Source organism: Apaloderma vittatum, unplaced genomic scaffold (assembly GCF_000703405.1).
Source record: "Apaloderma vittatum isolate BGI_N311 unplaced genomic scaffold, ASM70340v1 scaffold17666, whole genome shotgun sequence".
Lineage (NCBI taxonomy): Eukaryota > Metazoa > Chordata > Aves > Trogoniformes > Trogonidae > Apaloderma > Apaloderma vittatum.
Window position 1 is genome coordinate 17,456 of NW_009721398.1, and position 16,588 is coordinate 34,043.

The 16,588-nt window shown below is 43.9% G+C and overlaps 1 protein-coding gene across 1 annotated transcript; it reads right to left on the reverse strand.

The window, feature by feature from the left end:
• Positions 1 to 877: 877 nt before the first annotated feature.
• KIAA2018 (KIAA2018 ortholog) lies at positions 878 to 14,552 on the reverse strand. Its single transcript, XM_009871379.1, has 5 exons — positions 14,494 to 14,552; positions 12,282 to 12,310; positions 9,867 to 9,949; positions 8,370 to 8,466; positions 878 to 7,347 (listed from the first exon to the last, which is right to left on the reverse strand). Exons 1-5 carry the CDS (start codon positions 14,538 to 14,540, stop codon positions 878 to 880), a joined length of 6,726 nt encoding a protein of 2,241 aa, XP_009869681.1. The 5' UTR covers positions 14,541 to 14,552.
• Between the last annotated feature and the right edge of the window lie 2,036 nt (positions 14,553 to 16,588).

Genomic DNA, 16,588 nt, shown 5'->3' on the forward strand with positions numbered 1-16,588 from the left:
AGAAGGTGCTAAACATGGTACAAAACCCACCCTGAGGTAACCTGCAGCATATGAACAATGAAATGGCAACAAATGCGACTGCTGTCTCTGCTGACTACACCAGGAGGAGTTGTAAGCTACATTAAAACACTGACCAAGTTCAGCAGTAACTGAAGCTGTTGTTAAAAGAGATGCAAACAAAATGCTTCTTTGAAACAGAAAGTCGTGGGTTAAAGAAACCTGAATTTTCTAAACTGGTATTTGTAATTGCTGACCATGGAAACACATAATTTGTCACCAGGTAAAGTCAGCCTTGAGTCAAGTGCACGTGAGAAGCTTTCAAACACACAAAAGCTGCACAACAAATGCTTTTATCAATTAACGCTGGGTTAACACAGGCTTGACTTGTTTTGAGGCTCCTGAAGATACTGTACAAAGAAAAAAAGAGACCCAAACCGCTTCAAGTTTGTCTGAGAGTTTCAGGTAAACGCATCAGAAATGAAAGGAAACCTGTAGCGTTTGTTTCCTACCTCACGTACGGATGCTCCCACTCCTTTCTTTACATCCACGTATTACTGAGAGTGGCCCTCACTCTGGAACAGTCGGGCCTCAAACCTGATTGTTGGAAAATCAACAACCAATATTTGCACAGCTCTCAATCGCTGCATCCTTACTGTTTCCTAGTAAGTAAGCATTGCTATAGGCACTGGTGCTTTAGAGTTAGTAAGGTGGATGGAAATACAGTGTGCATATAAATACAAAAAGTACCCATATACATACATTTAGGCAAATCAACAGTGGTGCTGTGAATGGTCTCTTCAGGGATGCCGGCAAGATCCACTTTCTTCTTCTTAAATATATAAACAACACACTGGACTAGACGTCAGTCAATGGGTTCTCATACAGCTGAGCTGCAGTCATGACCTAGAATATGGCTTATATTGTGGGCAGGTCGGTTCGAGGACTGCTTGGAAGAATCTGAAGCAGATGTGTTCGCGATGGAAAGCAAAGGCGACATTGCTGAACCATCTGGAGGAAGAGCTGTGGCTATTTCTGGGAACAAAGACGTCAAGTTAAAATTGGATAAGTGCGACGTGTTGGTCATGTGCATCGGCGGCATATCCGGAAGCAAAGGAAAACTTGGCTGAGCAAAACCCACAGGCCTGGGAGGAGACAAAATGGATCCGAACCGATTGTTTAAACTCCCGCTGCTCGGCTTCTCCGTGCTTGGGTTAGGAAACATTTGATTGGGAAAGTAAGGGATAGAAATGTCATTGGAAAGGGTAGGGTGGGCAGGAGAGTAGGGTGGGTAGAAGGACGGCAGTGTATTCTGAGGATCGACCGGGATGAGAGCTGGTGTCCGAGTGGCGCTAGGCTGAGTGACTGGTGGGATGAAAGAGGCGTTGGCATTTATCGGTGGATTCATGCCACCCTCTGGAATAAAAGGGAAGCCAAAATTCTGCGAGAGAGTATGTTGGTCAGGGGCCACGTTATCATTAGACACTTGAGGGCCATCAGGCATAAATCGGACAATGCTTCCTCGCTTTTCTATGGCAGACTGCTGGCGCCCAAGGATCATGCTGCCGCTGGTGGACAGGGGAAGATGGGGAAGACTAGGGTCAAAGACGTTTCCATGTCTTTGATTTCCAGAACGATTCCTTTCGGGCTGACGTATTTTAGAACCTCCGTTATCTTGCAGAGGATGCCTTGACCGTTGAGTAACTGAAGAATTAGGCTGACGAACAGATGGTTGCCCTTGCTCGCCGTTTCCATGAGAAACGGCAGGGTGAGGGTGGGCTGGCCTCACAACTCCGTGCATGTTGCTAGAAACAGGAGTATTCATGTGGCTCTTAGTTCCATGACTGTCTGTCATCCTCATGGCATTGGACTTCTGCACAGAGATGTTTGGGCTTGTATTGCGACCCTGAATATCCCCCGAGGAAGAAGAACTCGAAAAAGGAATATTCAAAGAACCGTTCCTTGTGTTAATTGCACCAATAGACATGTCACAGCTCTCCCTACTCTGGCCGTCACCATCCCTTCGGATGTGGACACTCTCCCGTGCCGGAGGACAGTTGTACTCAATCGTGGAGGAGGCGCCGCACTGAGCGTTCCTTTGATGTTCTGGGATTGATCTTTGGCTTCCGCTAACTTGATCTCCAAGGTGAGGGGCAAGTAAACTCTGCATAAAGCTTTGGTGGCACGTGTTTTCATTTTCCCTTGACGGCAGGGTATTTCCCGCTGGAATACCCTGTACTGGCTTGTAGGGCAACCTCTTCTGCCTCTCTATGGATGGCCCCGCATTTTGACCAATTCGAAACGCTTGCGACTGCATGCCCCTGAGGGATGACACAGAATTACCGATTTCGCTGTTCCTTGAAGCCTGTACATCGAAGTTGCCCGTCGGTTGTTGATTGGGTCCAGCTGGCTTAAATGTCTGACAGTCGGAAAGCCGCTGCACATCCGAGCCAACCGCATGGTCCACAGATAAGCGGCCCTGCATATTATGAATCACTAACCCTTTATTTCTTGAAACATCAAGATAGCTTCTCATTTCCAGCTGGTCAGAAACCCTAGGGCCTTGAAGAGATATTCCTATTCTCTGCTCTGAATTAGAGGGTGTCTTCCCTATGAGTGCCTCAGCGGAGTAGCTGGAAACCCTGTTTCTTTCCTGCCTGTGAGGGGTGCACGTCATATCTGATGGTCTGGTCACGATACTGGCCTGGGACACCATTTGCTGCTCTAAGCCCCTGGAGGTCAGGAGTCTCTGCATCTGACTGTGCCCTGACACGTGTTCTGAGGCTGAACCTTGCTGTCTGCTGCTAACATCTTGCTGCTGTTGATGCATGATATCCTGATTTATGTGGCTCTGAGGGTGATTATGATGGTTTCTGCTTGTCGCAGGATTTTCACAGTTCTTTTCAGGCTGGGAAGCTCCAAAGTGCTGCTGCATCTGCTGCTGCATTTGCTGGTGGTGAGGATGAGGCTGACCCCCTTTTTGGCGCGTTTGATCACTGCCATGGTGTTTCTGCTGCAGGGACAGTTGCGTGGCTTGTGTTCCCTGGATGAGATTTCGTTTCTTTTGCATCTGCACCTCCTGCTGTATTGTTCGCTGTTGGTGGACGCTGTGGGGTTGAGAGTGGACTGAGTTTTCCCCGTGAGTGACGTGGTGCTGCAGCTGATACAAGTGGTGCCTTTCTCTTAACTGACCGGCCTGCTGTTGCTTTAAGTACGGATGATTACTGTGAAGGTGAGAGATACCCTGGGCAGGAACATGCTGAATGGGCTGTAAGTGCTGCCCCGCCTGGCCTTGCTGCTCTGAAATCGGAGGCTGAGAACCACACTGAACTTCAGTTTGTCTCAAAGCTGGTGCCACAAAGTTGCCGTTGGATGGGAACAATCTATTAAGGCCATCGGCATGCCCTTGATTGGTCACCGATGCCACTGAATTGGAGGAATTAGGAGGCATCTGACTGACTAGCATCTGTGTTTGGTCAGCAATGCTCTCTGGTGTCCGGTTCATCAGTGCCATCCCTTCGAGCCTTATGGGTGTCGTCTGGCACTGCTTTTGCCTCTTCGCTGTGGAAAGCAGGAGGTCATCCTGAACAGCCCGCTTGGCAGAGTCTTTACGACCTTCGTGGTTTTGCTGCTTCAAGTGTGATTCCTGCAGCTGGGGACCCTGCATGGTGCTCGCCCTAATAGCATTCAGTTGTTCCTGAGCGTATTCACTCATCATAGCGGGTCCTGGCGGCTGATTGATGTATGTGCTAGATGGGAGGGAAAGGCTCACAGTCGCTGGGACACTCCCTGGCTCCGAAGATTGGGATACACCTGAGCAACTCACAAGGGGATGGACAATTCGACTCTGGTGTATTAGATTATTCACGCTTAAACTGGTTATGCTTGGTGATGGGGAAGCAGAAATCTGCAAAGAAGCATTTGACGTTTCCACACCTCCTACAGAGCAGCTTGGCTTTTCAGCCTGTCTATCGGCATTTGTCTGCACCACATCTTGAGCACTGCATTTGTTTGGCGCTGCTTCCAACGGCCCTGTGTTGTTTTCTTTCACAGGCTGAGGTTTAAAAGGCTGTTGCTCTCTCTCCACAGTTGCGGCCTCGGTTGACTTAGAGATGGTCTCCCTCATGTTAACCTGTATTCCTCCTCCACCTTTCTCAAGGTTTTCCTGGTCAAAAATCGCTCTGGCTGCAAGAGCTACGATGTCAGTCTGCTCTGAAAACGTGCAGCTGTTGCAGGTACTGGTTGAGGTGCTGCTGGTAACGTCTTCCCTGGTGGCGTCTGGCAACATAGATGCAACTGAGAAGCCTCGGCTGCTGCCGGAGCTAGTTGACATGGGAGAGTCTGCCTGCCTGCTTGCAATGAGGGAAGCACCGACTACTTCCTGATCAGAAATACAGGAGTGGTGCTGGGAGAGAGCATCACCTTCTGTGTTCATTAGCAAGAGTTCCTGCTTCTCAGGCAAATCAACGCTTGATTCTGATGATTTAGAGTCTTCCATGGGAAAACCAGAATGCTCCCCCTGAATGGTAAATGAAGAAGGTTTTTCCACGGCTGATCTATCTTTTGTGAGATCAGACAGCATTTTGGTTAGACCCTGTCCTTCCAACAAGTCCGCCTCCGGCATTACCACCGAGGTATCCTGCACAACGTTGCAGGACTCCGAAATTGTTCCTGCCTTGGAAGTATGACCTGCTGTGCCACTCTGTGCTGCTGACGTCCCAGCAACCAGAGACTGTGTGGCGTGTGCTTCCGTATGAGAGGACGTTAAAGTGCTGGGGGCTTCACAGGGTTTCAGAGACTCTGACAAGGCAGAGTCGGTTGGTGGCTGGTTTTGAGACCCACAGGCCTGCTGGCGAGGAGCAGCATCTTTGGCTGTCGGTGGGATGAGCGCCAGCTGCTCTGACTCCGCAGACTCCAGTGGCGAAGAAGTGGGCGCCTCTGCTGAACTGGGCTCAGGGAGAGAGGAAGATTTGGCTGCCTGTTCAGAGTTTGCCGTCTCTTTGGAACGACAGTCAGGAGCACTGATGCCACTCAAGCCTGCCACAGTGCTCGCCGGCAATGACGTTAAAGCTTGCGACACTGCTGGAGCGTTTTCAAGCAGCGCCTCACCGTTGGAATGCTTTGCCACTGTCTCCACAGGAGCACAGTCCACCTTCCCTGCGTCTTTGCAAGGAGCCGCCGGGCAGGACACTTTACTGTTGACTGCTTGGTGTTTCTTTGTACTTGGCTTTTTGTTTGTCCTTTTCGATTTTGCATTGGATGGCAAGGCAGCAGCCGCTTTTTTGGGCGAAGCGTTTATTGAATTAGATGCACTAGTTAATACTGAAACCTCTGCAGGTACTGAGGATGCCACAGAAGTCGGCAGTGACACACAGTTAACCGTGGCAATCTGGTTATTGACGGTTGTGGGATTGGTAGGGGGGCTGAGCGACAAGTGCAAGCAGCCCTGCCCAGCCATTTGCGATATGCTTTGATTGAGGTTAGCTAAAGCACCAAATGTATTGAGGGCAACATTGGTATTTGGATCTTCGCTGGTGGTGGGTTGAATAATTTGCATAGGGGCTTGATTTGAAGCTCCAGATGAAGACATCACAGGCTGCAATGCAAAAAGCTGCCCGTTTAATGAGATAGTTTGAGGGTGCTGTTGATTGGACATTGTAACCGAAAACGTTTGGGTAGAGCTAGAAGACGGCAAAGAGGATGGTCTTGGTAATATATGGACAAGGTGTTTCCCCCCGAAAGTCTGTGGAAGAGAGGCATTTTGTATGGAGCTGCTAGAGTTCGCGATTGCAGTCAGCCCATTCACGGGAACTCTTACAGCAGCAGAAGGCTGAGTGGAGAGGAGCGGCAGAGGGTTCTGATGAGCAGCTTGTATAATTACAATTTGCTGACTAACATTTTGGCTGGGAACTTCCGCCCTCACGATCGGAGGGCATGGAGCGGGGTTCGGTGGTTGGAGAATGATGACATTCTGGTTAGCTGGTGCTCCTGTAACGGCGGATGCAACTGGCTGAGCCATCTGAATCACCTGCATAGCTGAATTTAATGGAAGGATGTTTCCTGCAGCCTGAGTTTTAACCTGTGTCTGGCTGAGTAATGGCTGCATAGGTAAGGGCGGGCACGAGGGCAAGGTAACTACAATCTGTTCAGCTGCCTGGCCATCGCCAGGCAGACAAGTATTCAAACTGATACTTGTAGCCAAAGGCCTGCCATGAGCAGCAGATACAGGACTGGCTCCATTAACTGGCTCGCTGAGTAGCGCAGTCATTATACCGGAGGCCGTCTGGCTCAGTGGCTGAACAGTGTTTCCCGCCAGCTGCAGAGTTGTCCAGGTGGTCTGTGTGTTTCCAGCTGAAGGCATCCGTGTAAGGCTACTCATGTTTTTCAAGTCTGAAGCGCCAACACCTGAAGAGCCCGAAAAAGACCAGCAGTTCTCTAGGGGACTGGCAGGCAGAGTGCTTATTGCCGTCACAGCCTTAACAACTTCCGCCGCAGAAGTCACGGGTGTTCCAGCACTACTTACCAAGTCCGTACTTTTGAGGACATTTACAGAGGAAGAACTATCTGCAGAAGACAGTCTCACAGATGGCACACAAGCTGTGACCATGGTTGAAACGACACAGCTTTCCTTAAGGTCGCTCCTAGAATTGTGTGTATTTGAGCAAGTTGCATTCACCTGCTGTACTTGGGAGGCTTCCACAGAGGCACTAGAAGGAAGGCTGATTCCTTGCAGAAGTGTTTTCTTTGTTAATTTAGCACCCTCCTCATCATTTTTACTCTTGGGGAGATTTTGATCATCTGAGGGTGCGTTGCTCGAAGAACACTGTAGCTCTCGATCTGTTCCGGATTCAGACACGCTCTGCAAGCTGGCAGTGGCAGCGGGGGGCACGCTTCGTTCATTCTCTGGGGTAGAAAGTTCAAGAACATTCCCTGCTGAAGCCGGCTGAGTGGATGCCAGAGGAGAAACTGTAGGTTGTGACCGTGGTTTGTTTTCTGTGGGGTAGATACCAGAAATCGTCACAGGAGTCACTAGGTTGCAAGCTCTCTGGACTGGCACAACATTGGCTGTTTGCTTTTGTAAATTATGACCAACGTTAAATGTTATTCCCTGGACAGATGCTCCCTGGTTATTTCCGTTGGGTTGACTCCCATTTGAATAGACGATGATGTTCTTTTGAACCTGATCACCAGGAATAACAACCGAGACCTTTGCATTTTTGAGATTTCCCTTCCAGTGGATTGTAGGGTCATCATACAGGCATATGTCATTTGCTTTCAGCAGTTCGATGTATCTCCCGTTTTCCTTTTGCAGTTCATCCAACTGTTTCCGGAGTTTTTTTATCTCTTCAGCTACAAAACAATGAGAACACTTCATTACATCAGCACCAGCGCAAATATACTAGGTAATGTTACCATGTGACTTGGAGAGTAAATACTAGGTAGTATGGGAAAAAATCGTTAGCCCTGTGTTCTCTCTTCACATGGTTAACAGCACATAAATGAAGACTCTTATCCTGAGAAGCCTCTCTACTGAGCATCAAAGTGAATGAACTTCACAGACTATTCCATTACCAGTAGCAGGATATGTCAAATTACTTCGAAAAAAACATTAGGACTAACTCAGATGAAACTGAATACTAATCAAACCATTTAACTACTGAAGGAAAGACGAGCACATTAATTTATCTTTTTCTTTTCCCTGTCCCTTTGCAAACACTAAAATTGGTTTAATTTAATTGATAATTTCATAGCTTTCTAGGACAATTAAGTTTCATTACATCTAAAGATGCTATGCAGAATTAAACACAAAGCACTTAGGTAAAGCCACAAAAAGTAGCAAAGCACTTGGAAATGGCTCACCTGACCAGGAAAATCACCTAGGTTTTTCAAACCCAATTAAATCAACTAGATAAAAATATTCAGAATTCCATTCTATGGGTAGAAATAAAATTGACAAACCGCAGCATATCTCCAAACTGTATTTTTACACATCTGTTCAAGATTTTATATGATGCACTACATTTTTGTAAGAGCGGCTGTTATCACTTTTACAGCATTTGAAAGGTAAAGAATAGCTCTATGTATATGAAGGAAATTCCATGTTTTTGATGAAAAAAACCCTAACACTGAAGTTTGTCAGAAATCGTTCCAGTCACTAGAGTAGAATAAATCAGGACAAAATCTATTAGGTGATGTCACATCACCTATAATCTCTGTAATTACTTTACATGACAAAGCAGTTGCTTCATTTCCTCATAGTTATGTGCAAGAACATGCATTTGGGCGTTCTATTTGCTTCTTGTTTCACGACAAGGAGCTGTATTTTTCCTGCATGTGCAAATATCTTGGGATTCCCAAGATTCTCTACTTACCCTGTTCATTGTTCCCTCCATTTAATAGAAGTTCATCATTCTGTCTTTTCATTTCAGTTATATACTTAAAGGCCTGATCCAGGATCATGTTCTTGCTCTTTAAAAGAAAACACATATATAATATTAGGAGAAAGGTCTATCATTAGTAGATCCTGTAATGATGAGATTGCACTTGCTCTGAGAGTCTTTACAAATGTGCCAACCTGAATGATTCTCCAAATATTGTTGTTTTGTTTCGGGTTTTCTGATGAACAACGAGTTTAATGAGTGATACTGACCCTAAAATACCATGAGCTTTTACAGAATAATATTTCCTGTGCTGGAGCTCATGTTTTCTGTTGCCTGAAGCTAGATACTAAGGCTACAGAACTCGAACAGCAAGCACCATTGCTTGCTGAGCAGCCTAAAATCTGTGTACGCTAATAAACATATACATCACGCAGAATTTCCAGAATACTGCCTTGTAAATATTTCATTAGGAAAGAAACAAACATGGAGCAATTATCTAGGGACATGTATGCATAATTTTGAAAGTAATATACTGGAAAATATGGGAAGAGAAAATCTCCCATAGCTCCTCCACCATATTCCTTTTATGAAACCAAGCTTATTCTTTCTGCAAAACCTCTTGTTCATTTAATTTCTTCTTCTACCGTTATGTAAGAGCAGCCTCTGCTGTCGATTGCTCTGTCTTGAAAAAGATGGTTCTGTGCATCAGCCTCAAACCACTTGTTTTGCTTTATCTTTCACAAGGACGGTGTCTTAAATTACTCTTACTATATCGCTTTCTGAATTGTTTTAATCCCATTATATGACAGATGACAAAAATTAGCATATGTGCAATTCTCTTTACATCTTAGGACATGAAGCGATCACCTGCAAAGGGCTGAGAAGGGACTGAGGAATGACCTGAAAAAGATCTTGCTTAACTCACAGCTTTTACCACTTGGGCATCACACAGACTGCATTAAACAGTGTCAGCAGAAAATGACTCGACAAACAGAAGTTGCACAACGTAAGAGGAAAGGGCAAACAGCTTCTCCATCCGCCCGACGCAACAGGGCAGGTGGCAGCCGAGACAGGGTTTTTACTTTCATTTGTTACCAATGCTCGGGCACCCTGAAGGAGAACTCTGCGTGAGCCGAACGCACAGGCAGACACTGGCGAGCTGTCCCAATCGCTCTGGCTTACATCTGCTCAAACACACTGCACGGCTGAAGCGAGAGGAAAATCAGTCACAGGTCCAACTTGCACTGTTTCATTCCTTCAGCAGTCATGCGCAACACCTCCACATAAAAAAGCCCCAAAACAGTGTGATTACCTTCATGTGGCCCTGCACTTCCAAAATGGAATTCTGTTGCAAATGATTTTTACAATACTAATAACTAATAAGATTTTTGAGCATATTATTTCAGACAGTTTTGTCTTCTTCCTAAGACAAATAACAAAATAAGCATTTTACAGGAAACTTGCTTGAACCTCTGAACAGATACTCACCTGCTTAAGTGCTGGAGAGCAGGGAATGAGTTCTCCAATTCTGTTTATCCCAGCGTTAATCTTCTTCTTTCGATGTCTCTCCACTAAGCAAAAAAAATAACACACACTGCATCATCTGGCCAGGCAAGCCAGCACATCACCAGCACAACTATTACCAATACAAGAGCTCATATTATTTCATCACATTATTTCATCACATATTGGAACCCTTAGTAACTCGAGACAGGAGGAAAATTCTCTAAAGTAAACCTCGGTTATTGAATTACTACTCAGCAGAATTAAGAGCTGTAACATCAGCAGCATTACCTTTAAAAGGTGGTAATGTTCTGGACCCCTTTGTGGGAAAAAGGAGTTACTGCAACTCGAAATTCAGGCTTTGACAACCCTTTCTCACTGAGTCTTATGACATGCTTTTCGCAAGGCAGATTGATTAAATTTAGGCATACAGAAAGCAAATGAACCAAGATTATGAAAAGAATCAGTTTCAGACTGGGAAGGAGATCTGTGTCTCTTAAATAGAAATCTTAAGCTTAGTACCAAAAGAGAAATAACTTAGATTTTATCAGGTTTTAATCTTAATTTTAAATTTATGTTGATGGAGCAGTCAACACTGAATATAGCTGAAGCTCTAGGTATACGGACTATAAGTTACTCTGTTATGTTTGAAGGTGTAACTGTTCTGCAAGGGCTAATTATGACTAGCAGCAAAGAAAATATTGAATTAATAGTATATCCAGTGTATTACTCATTTTGGAGAAGGTCAGAAAATGCTTCATTTATAGTTCTATGGTGACATCATTAACCCCTTCACAAGGCCTAAACACTGGTCTATGCTACAAATCCAGCAGTGTAAGTACCTTTGGGTGTGGTTTTTTCAGACCGTATTGATCTGTTTGCAATCCACCATAGTCAGCTTCTTTCAAAAACAGTTCCCTCTCATGCAGCATTTTTTTGACTAAAACGTTTTGATGTTCTGTGCAAAGTAGAACCACTAGATGCCTTTTTCTCAAAGAGTCTGAAAAAAAAAAAGCTCTGTCCCAGCTTTGTCACTTCAATTTACACTGCTGAAAATACTGAAATGTTTTTTTGTATTTCAGGACAGGCTGGTGGTATTGACAGAGACAGGCCAAAATACATTAAATAGAGCAAGTAGAAGTCTCTCTGCAAGACAGTTACCATATGAATCAGAGCAGCTGTATAAACATTAAAACAGGTGATCCTTGGGACTTAATTTTTATGTATCCTAGTATTACATACAGATACCACAGTGGTTGTGAAGAGCAATTCCTTTACTTTGATAATGTTTTCCACACTCTACTCAGCTCGTCCAGATATTAATGACTAAGCAAGCTGCAGGGTTAGAGGTCCCCACATCATGCAGAGTGCAGCCCACCCGATGAAGACTTTGGAAAGCTATCGGCAAGTAAAACAGAAACTGAGAAGTAGCATGAGTTCGGCAATCTTGGAAGTAAACTTGATAAGACTATTTCCTGATACTTCTTAATCCTGAAGAAATCAGCCATCAGCCACACCTGTGGCACAGCCCAACAAGCACTACAGCCCACAGCCTTCAGATTAAATTTTTCCAGCTGAGATTGTGAAGACCACACTATAGCACTGTTTTGTAAAAGAAGAACTAGAATAAATTTCTCAGGATCAACAGGGCTAAAACCTGTCAGACCCTTCCCCAGTCCATGTTTCTGCTGCTACCTGTAGAAGACTCCACTGGAGCTCGACACGGACTAGGCGCTGCCCGAGGGATGTGACTCCTGCAACACAGAGCTGGCATCTGCATGGAATTTCGGTGCCGTCAACATCCAGGTGGGTGCCTCAGGGACAGGCTACAGAAGTATTTCTAATCTAGGGAAACTCTAAAGCTCTCAGGCTAGATATCTGCCTATCTTTTAAGAGAGATGGGTATTACTTGCGCCTCTGCATTTATTTTCCAGTTGAAATCGTTTAATTCCTAGTTTACCAGCACTGGAAATCCAGGGGCACGGTTCTACTTTCACACTTGGGTGTGCTACTGGTACCTTGGACCATGGCAAACAGCAAAGTAGAGACCAATCAAGAAGTCCTCCCACACAGATACTTTTGGCACAAGCGCAGAAAGGTGTATGGTAGGGTGGGTTTTTTTTTGCTTAGCTCAGTCAGTTGAGCGTGGTGCTAACAATGCCAAGGTCACGGGTTTGATTCCCGTTCAATCTCCATGTGTTACCTGATCCAGTTGAGAGGTCGTGTCCCTTGCAACAGGGAGGCTGGAATAAAATGATCTCTAAGGTCCCTTCCAGCTTAGGCCATTCTGTGATTCTATGAAACTCCCACGGAGGAACCTTCTCCATGCAAAATACGTTCTAATAGTTCAAAGAATCTGTGCCTATTCCCAGACTAAACAACGAAACATAATGTTCCTACCTGCATTATGCGTCTCCCGGTTTTTCTTTCTGTGAAGGGAAAACAGTGACGTGAAACAGAAGGGAAAAAATCTGCATGCAAGTATTTCTTTTATTATTTCCCTTACAGCTAAAAATACTAAATGTTACATTCTGCTCTGGGGACAAGAAGGTAGTAGAAGCCACACTCACAAGGACTGGTTTTAGACATTGGTGTTAAATACTTTCTAACAAAAATTTATTTTTGTTTGTACTTTAATAAATTTCAGCATAACAAGGCATAATGTAATACCTCATTGGATTATTATTGCATGTATTTGTAAGGCGTGGCTGGATTTTTATGCTTCTCTTCAGCAACAACCATCCAGTAACAACTATTGAACACTAGCCAGTCTTCAATAAGGCAAAATATTAAGAAAATATAATTTCTGAGCAACAGGACAGTTAATTATCTGTTTGAAATGTTGTTTTTATGTTCACTGGATCAATGAAATGGGAGAAAATGTTACCATGCACATTGATTTTTCTGGACATGTTACCTTTAATCATCATACTTTGTGGTATTAAACATGCTTCCTTTGTGTGAGAAACCAGAATTACCATTCCTCTGCAGTTATTCTTCTTTACTGCCTAAAAATCATGTCTAGGTACAATTTAGGCGTGTGAGGGTTGTCTTTGTTTTCGGATGTTCACCTGGGATTTCTGGACCAATGACAACCAAGTCAGAATCATCTTGCAATGTCTCAAATTGCTTTGCTGCAAGTCAACAAATCCCAAATGTGTATTCTGCATACACAGATCGGATGTACTGCATACATGCCGTAAGCCAAATACTTTTAGGATGTAAAGTACAGCATATGCTTTCTGAGAGAAGAAATTTTCCAGAAAAAAAAAAAAATAGTTCAAAAGATTGCTGTCCAACAATGCACTCTCAGCCTAGACATTTGGCTGGAGTAGGCAAAAGGCAGAGTAGGATCTTCTGCTCTCCTTTTCCACTGTTACAGCCCAGCCCAGATTTAACAAGGAATCTGAAGTGAGAAAGCAGGATACCCAGGCATGATACATCTCACTACTATGGGGCACGTATCCTTTACGCTACGAGTTGATAGGTTTTTATTTCTGGTAGCTCAGCAAAAGTAGCCTGCATCTAGAGTAACAGTTACAATAATGATCGCGTAATGATTACAAGACAGTAACATTACGCAGATGGTCAGACCTGGAGACATTTATGCCTCAAGATGAACATCTTCAAGTCAAATAAAGGCCAGCTGAAGCCCACACATCTGTTCTATGGCTATTCAAGAAGTGATGAATCTTCTGTTTGTTTGTCAAAAACTTGTGCCACCAGAACAGGAACGCATGTAAACTATCATTTAAAAGGGGTTATTTATTTAACAGTAAACTACAGTTCTCCCACTTGTATCCAAAACAATCATCTGCCAGTCAGAACTGATCATATATCCCAACTATGCACAAGAATATAAGAACTGGAGAGACCCAGATGTCCTTTGATTCCCGTTACCAAAACAGAATGCAAAACACTTAATGGGGTTAGAAAGTCACAAAATCGAGGAAGACTGAAAAAAAATTCTGTAGGACAAATCAATGTTCTCTCTGAGCTTTTCTTATCATAAGGGGCCAGCTAGCGTAAGACGGATGCTGTACTTAACTAGGGACTGAAGATTCCCTGACCAACCAGGCAACAGATCAACACGCTGCTAGAAAGGAATGAAAACCTGGAAAACTCCAAGTGAGGTCTGAGTCACTTTTTTTCAAATTTTGGTCATAGTGTTGCTGCATGTGTTGATGTATGTGGAGTTCCAGCAGGGATGTGAGATGCAAGATCCAGATTTCACTGTCGGTTGAGGAAGAGACCTAAATTACTCTGTCAAAATGAGTGCAGTGACCCCCCTCCCCAATATCTACAAGGAGTCTCTACGAAACTACACGCTGCACTCTAACCAAGGCGGCCAAACAGTTTGATGTCCACTGCAGTAGTTTGTGTAATAATCAAAGAATCTCTGTTGCCCAGGTAGACATGTCTTCAACCAATAATTTGGCATTGATAGAAGAAGAGGGAAAGGGAGTTTTGCAGCCACAGCACCCAAACCTTTGGATCAATCCTCAGAACTTGTAATTTGCTTATTGCCAAACTTTTAACTAGAAATTTCCTAACTGCAACATAGCTGCAGACTACAAAACTAGAAAATAGTAATTTCCCCACAGAAACTCACCTGTGTTGCTTCTTAGTAGGTGTGTCATTCTCTGTCATCTCTGGCATGGTTTCAGAGAAGAGAGCCTGAAGAAAATTATGGAAGGAATTAACAACTCCTGCACTCTTCTAAATTCATAGTACACAATATTTGATACCTCCTCTTGCCTTTGACCACAAGGTCAGAGCCATACTACGACGTAAATTCCTTCACCTTGAGGCAGAGCAGCTGCTCACGTAAGCATTAAAAATGAGGTACATCACCTCGTGGGGTGCTTTGCGAACCCCCGCTGCCTATGATGAAGTGGTTCCCGTTTCCTCAATTTAAATATAAAATTAATTATAATCCAAACTACTTTAAGGAAGCAAGAAGGAAAACTAGAGTATATCCCCGTTCGGTCCCCATGTGTTGCCTGATCTAGTTGAGAGGCGTCCCTGCCCATGACAGGGAGGTTGGATTAAATGATCTCTAAGGTCCCTTCCAGCCTAGGCCATTCCATGATTCTGTGATTCTGTGATTGTTTCTTGAATGGGAGGAGGTACAACTGAACTCTCTTTCATCAGCCCTTCCTAACTGAATATGCACTCAAGCCCCAGTTCTATGTAAAGCACAAATGCTAAGCAAAATACAAGCTACAATGAGGACATTTTATTAAACGCAAATTCAGAGTGCTATTAATGTAGCAAATTACAAAACTTACTTATTGAATTAATGCACAGCTTAAAATGTCCTAAAACACAGGGTGTTCTGTGTTCTCAGATATATAAAATTCACTTAAAAATAAAGTTAGGAAATAAAGCTATACATAAGGGCCTAACGAACTGCACCTAACTTGTCCTCAGCTTGAACACATCAGTAGCCTGTATTTAGATAAACAAAAATATTATGAAAAAACCAAACAAAATATGAGATTAAGTCAATGATAATCAAACATGTAGCTACCAGGGAATGAATTTTAGTGATCAAGCATCATGAAGTATACTATAGATGACAATAGGGAAAAAAAAAGCCTGTTTGTTTCGTTTTATTTGTTTGTTGGGCTTTTTTTTAAGGCTGAGGTCTGTATTTAGTTTTATGCTTCTGCTTGTTCTCCTCCCAGCCAAACGGGTCTTGCAACACTTCCCATGGGCTCTCAGACTCCTCGTGGCCTCACCTCTTCCTGGCTCCTGCTGGAAAGCTCATCAGCTTCTTTTAACAGGCTTCCTATCTTTAGGGCATTTGGTTGTTTGTACTGTAAGGAAGTAGAGGTGGATTTCAATATAACTTTCAACAGCAAGCAGTTCTTACGGTAAACCAAGCCTACCAATACTGACACTGATATAAAAAACAAGATAAAAAGAAGAATCCTTATGAACCAGAAAGCCAGCCACCTACCGAGCTCCCAAAGCACTGTAGAATACGCTTCAGAAAGGGCTGTGTGTGCATGCACTTGTGTGTGTGCATTAAGTTAACAGAAATAATCTTTATTGTGCTGGAACAGAACTCAGATGCTGCCCCCCATTCTTTATGCTCTAAAAGGTTAACCAAATGTAGTGCTCTCATTCAGTAAATATTAACTGAGGAGAAACATCAGGGCTGTCCCTTCTTTAAGTACTTTATCTATTCTTGTGAAAACATGGGAAATGTTGGCAAACCATGAAGTAAAGCAAACGGGTGATATCCTGCAAAACAGATCCAGCTTGGGGAACTCCAAGTGTCTGAAGCTTCCAAGAACCTAATCTGACACCTCCACCTAAACAACAGTGCTCAAGCCACTGCAAAACTAGACACAACCCTCGCCATTACAGCATTACATCACTCCACTAGGCATTACATACAGCCTACCTGAAACACAATCACTACAGACCTCTCTTGCGTATTTATATTTCTTGCCAAGCTTTCTCCATTCTCATTGACCATGCTCTGCACAGATGATGAAAAAGCCTGACAGAGTTAAGTAGTGGTGCAACTTCAGCACTTCCACTCACTCTCTTATAAATAACCTTGTGTTACTTCGTCGTAAAAACACATTTCTTCTCCTTCAAGTCAATTCACTGACAATTTTACTTTTGTTTATGCTTAGTGTAGTTAGTATCTCAGGCCCTCCAAGCTAGTGAAAATTCACAACTCTGAAAGC

Coding starts and splice junctions, on each gene's coding strand:
- KIAA2018 (XM_009871379.1), bottom strand. CDS start 14,540: ATGCCAGAGATGACAGAGAATGACACACCTACTAAGAAGCAACACAG. Junction 9,950..12,281: donor CCGGGAGACGCATAATGCAG/GTAGGAACATTA, acceptor TTTTTTGCTTAG/TGGAGAGACATCGAAAGAAG. Junction 7,348..8,369: donor TGGAGGGAACAATGAACAGG/GTAAGTAGAGAA, acceptor ATTGTTTTGTAG/CTGAAGAGATAAAAAAACTC.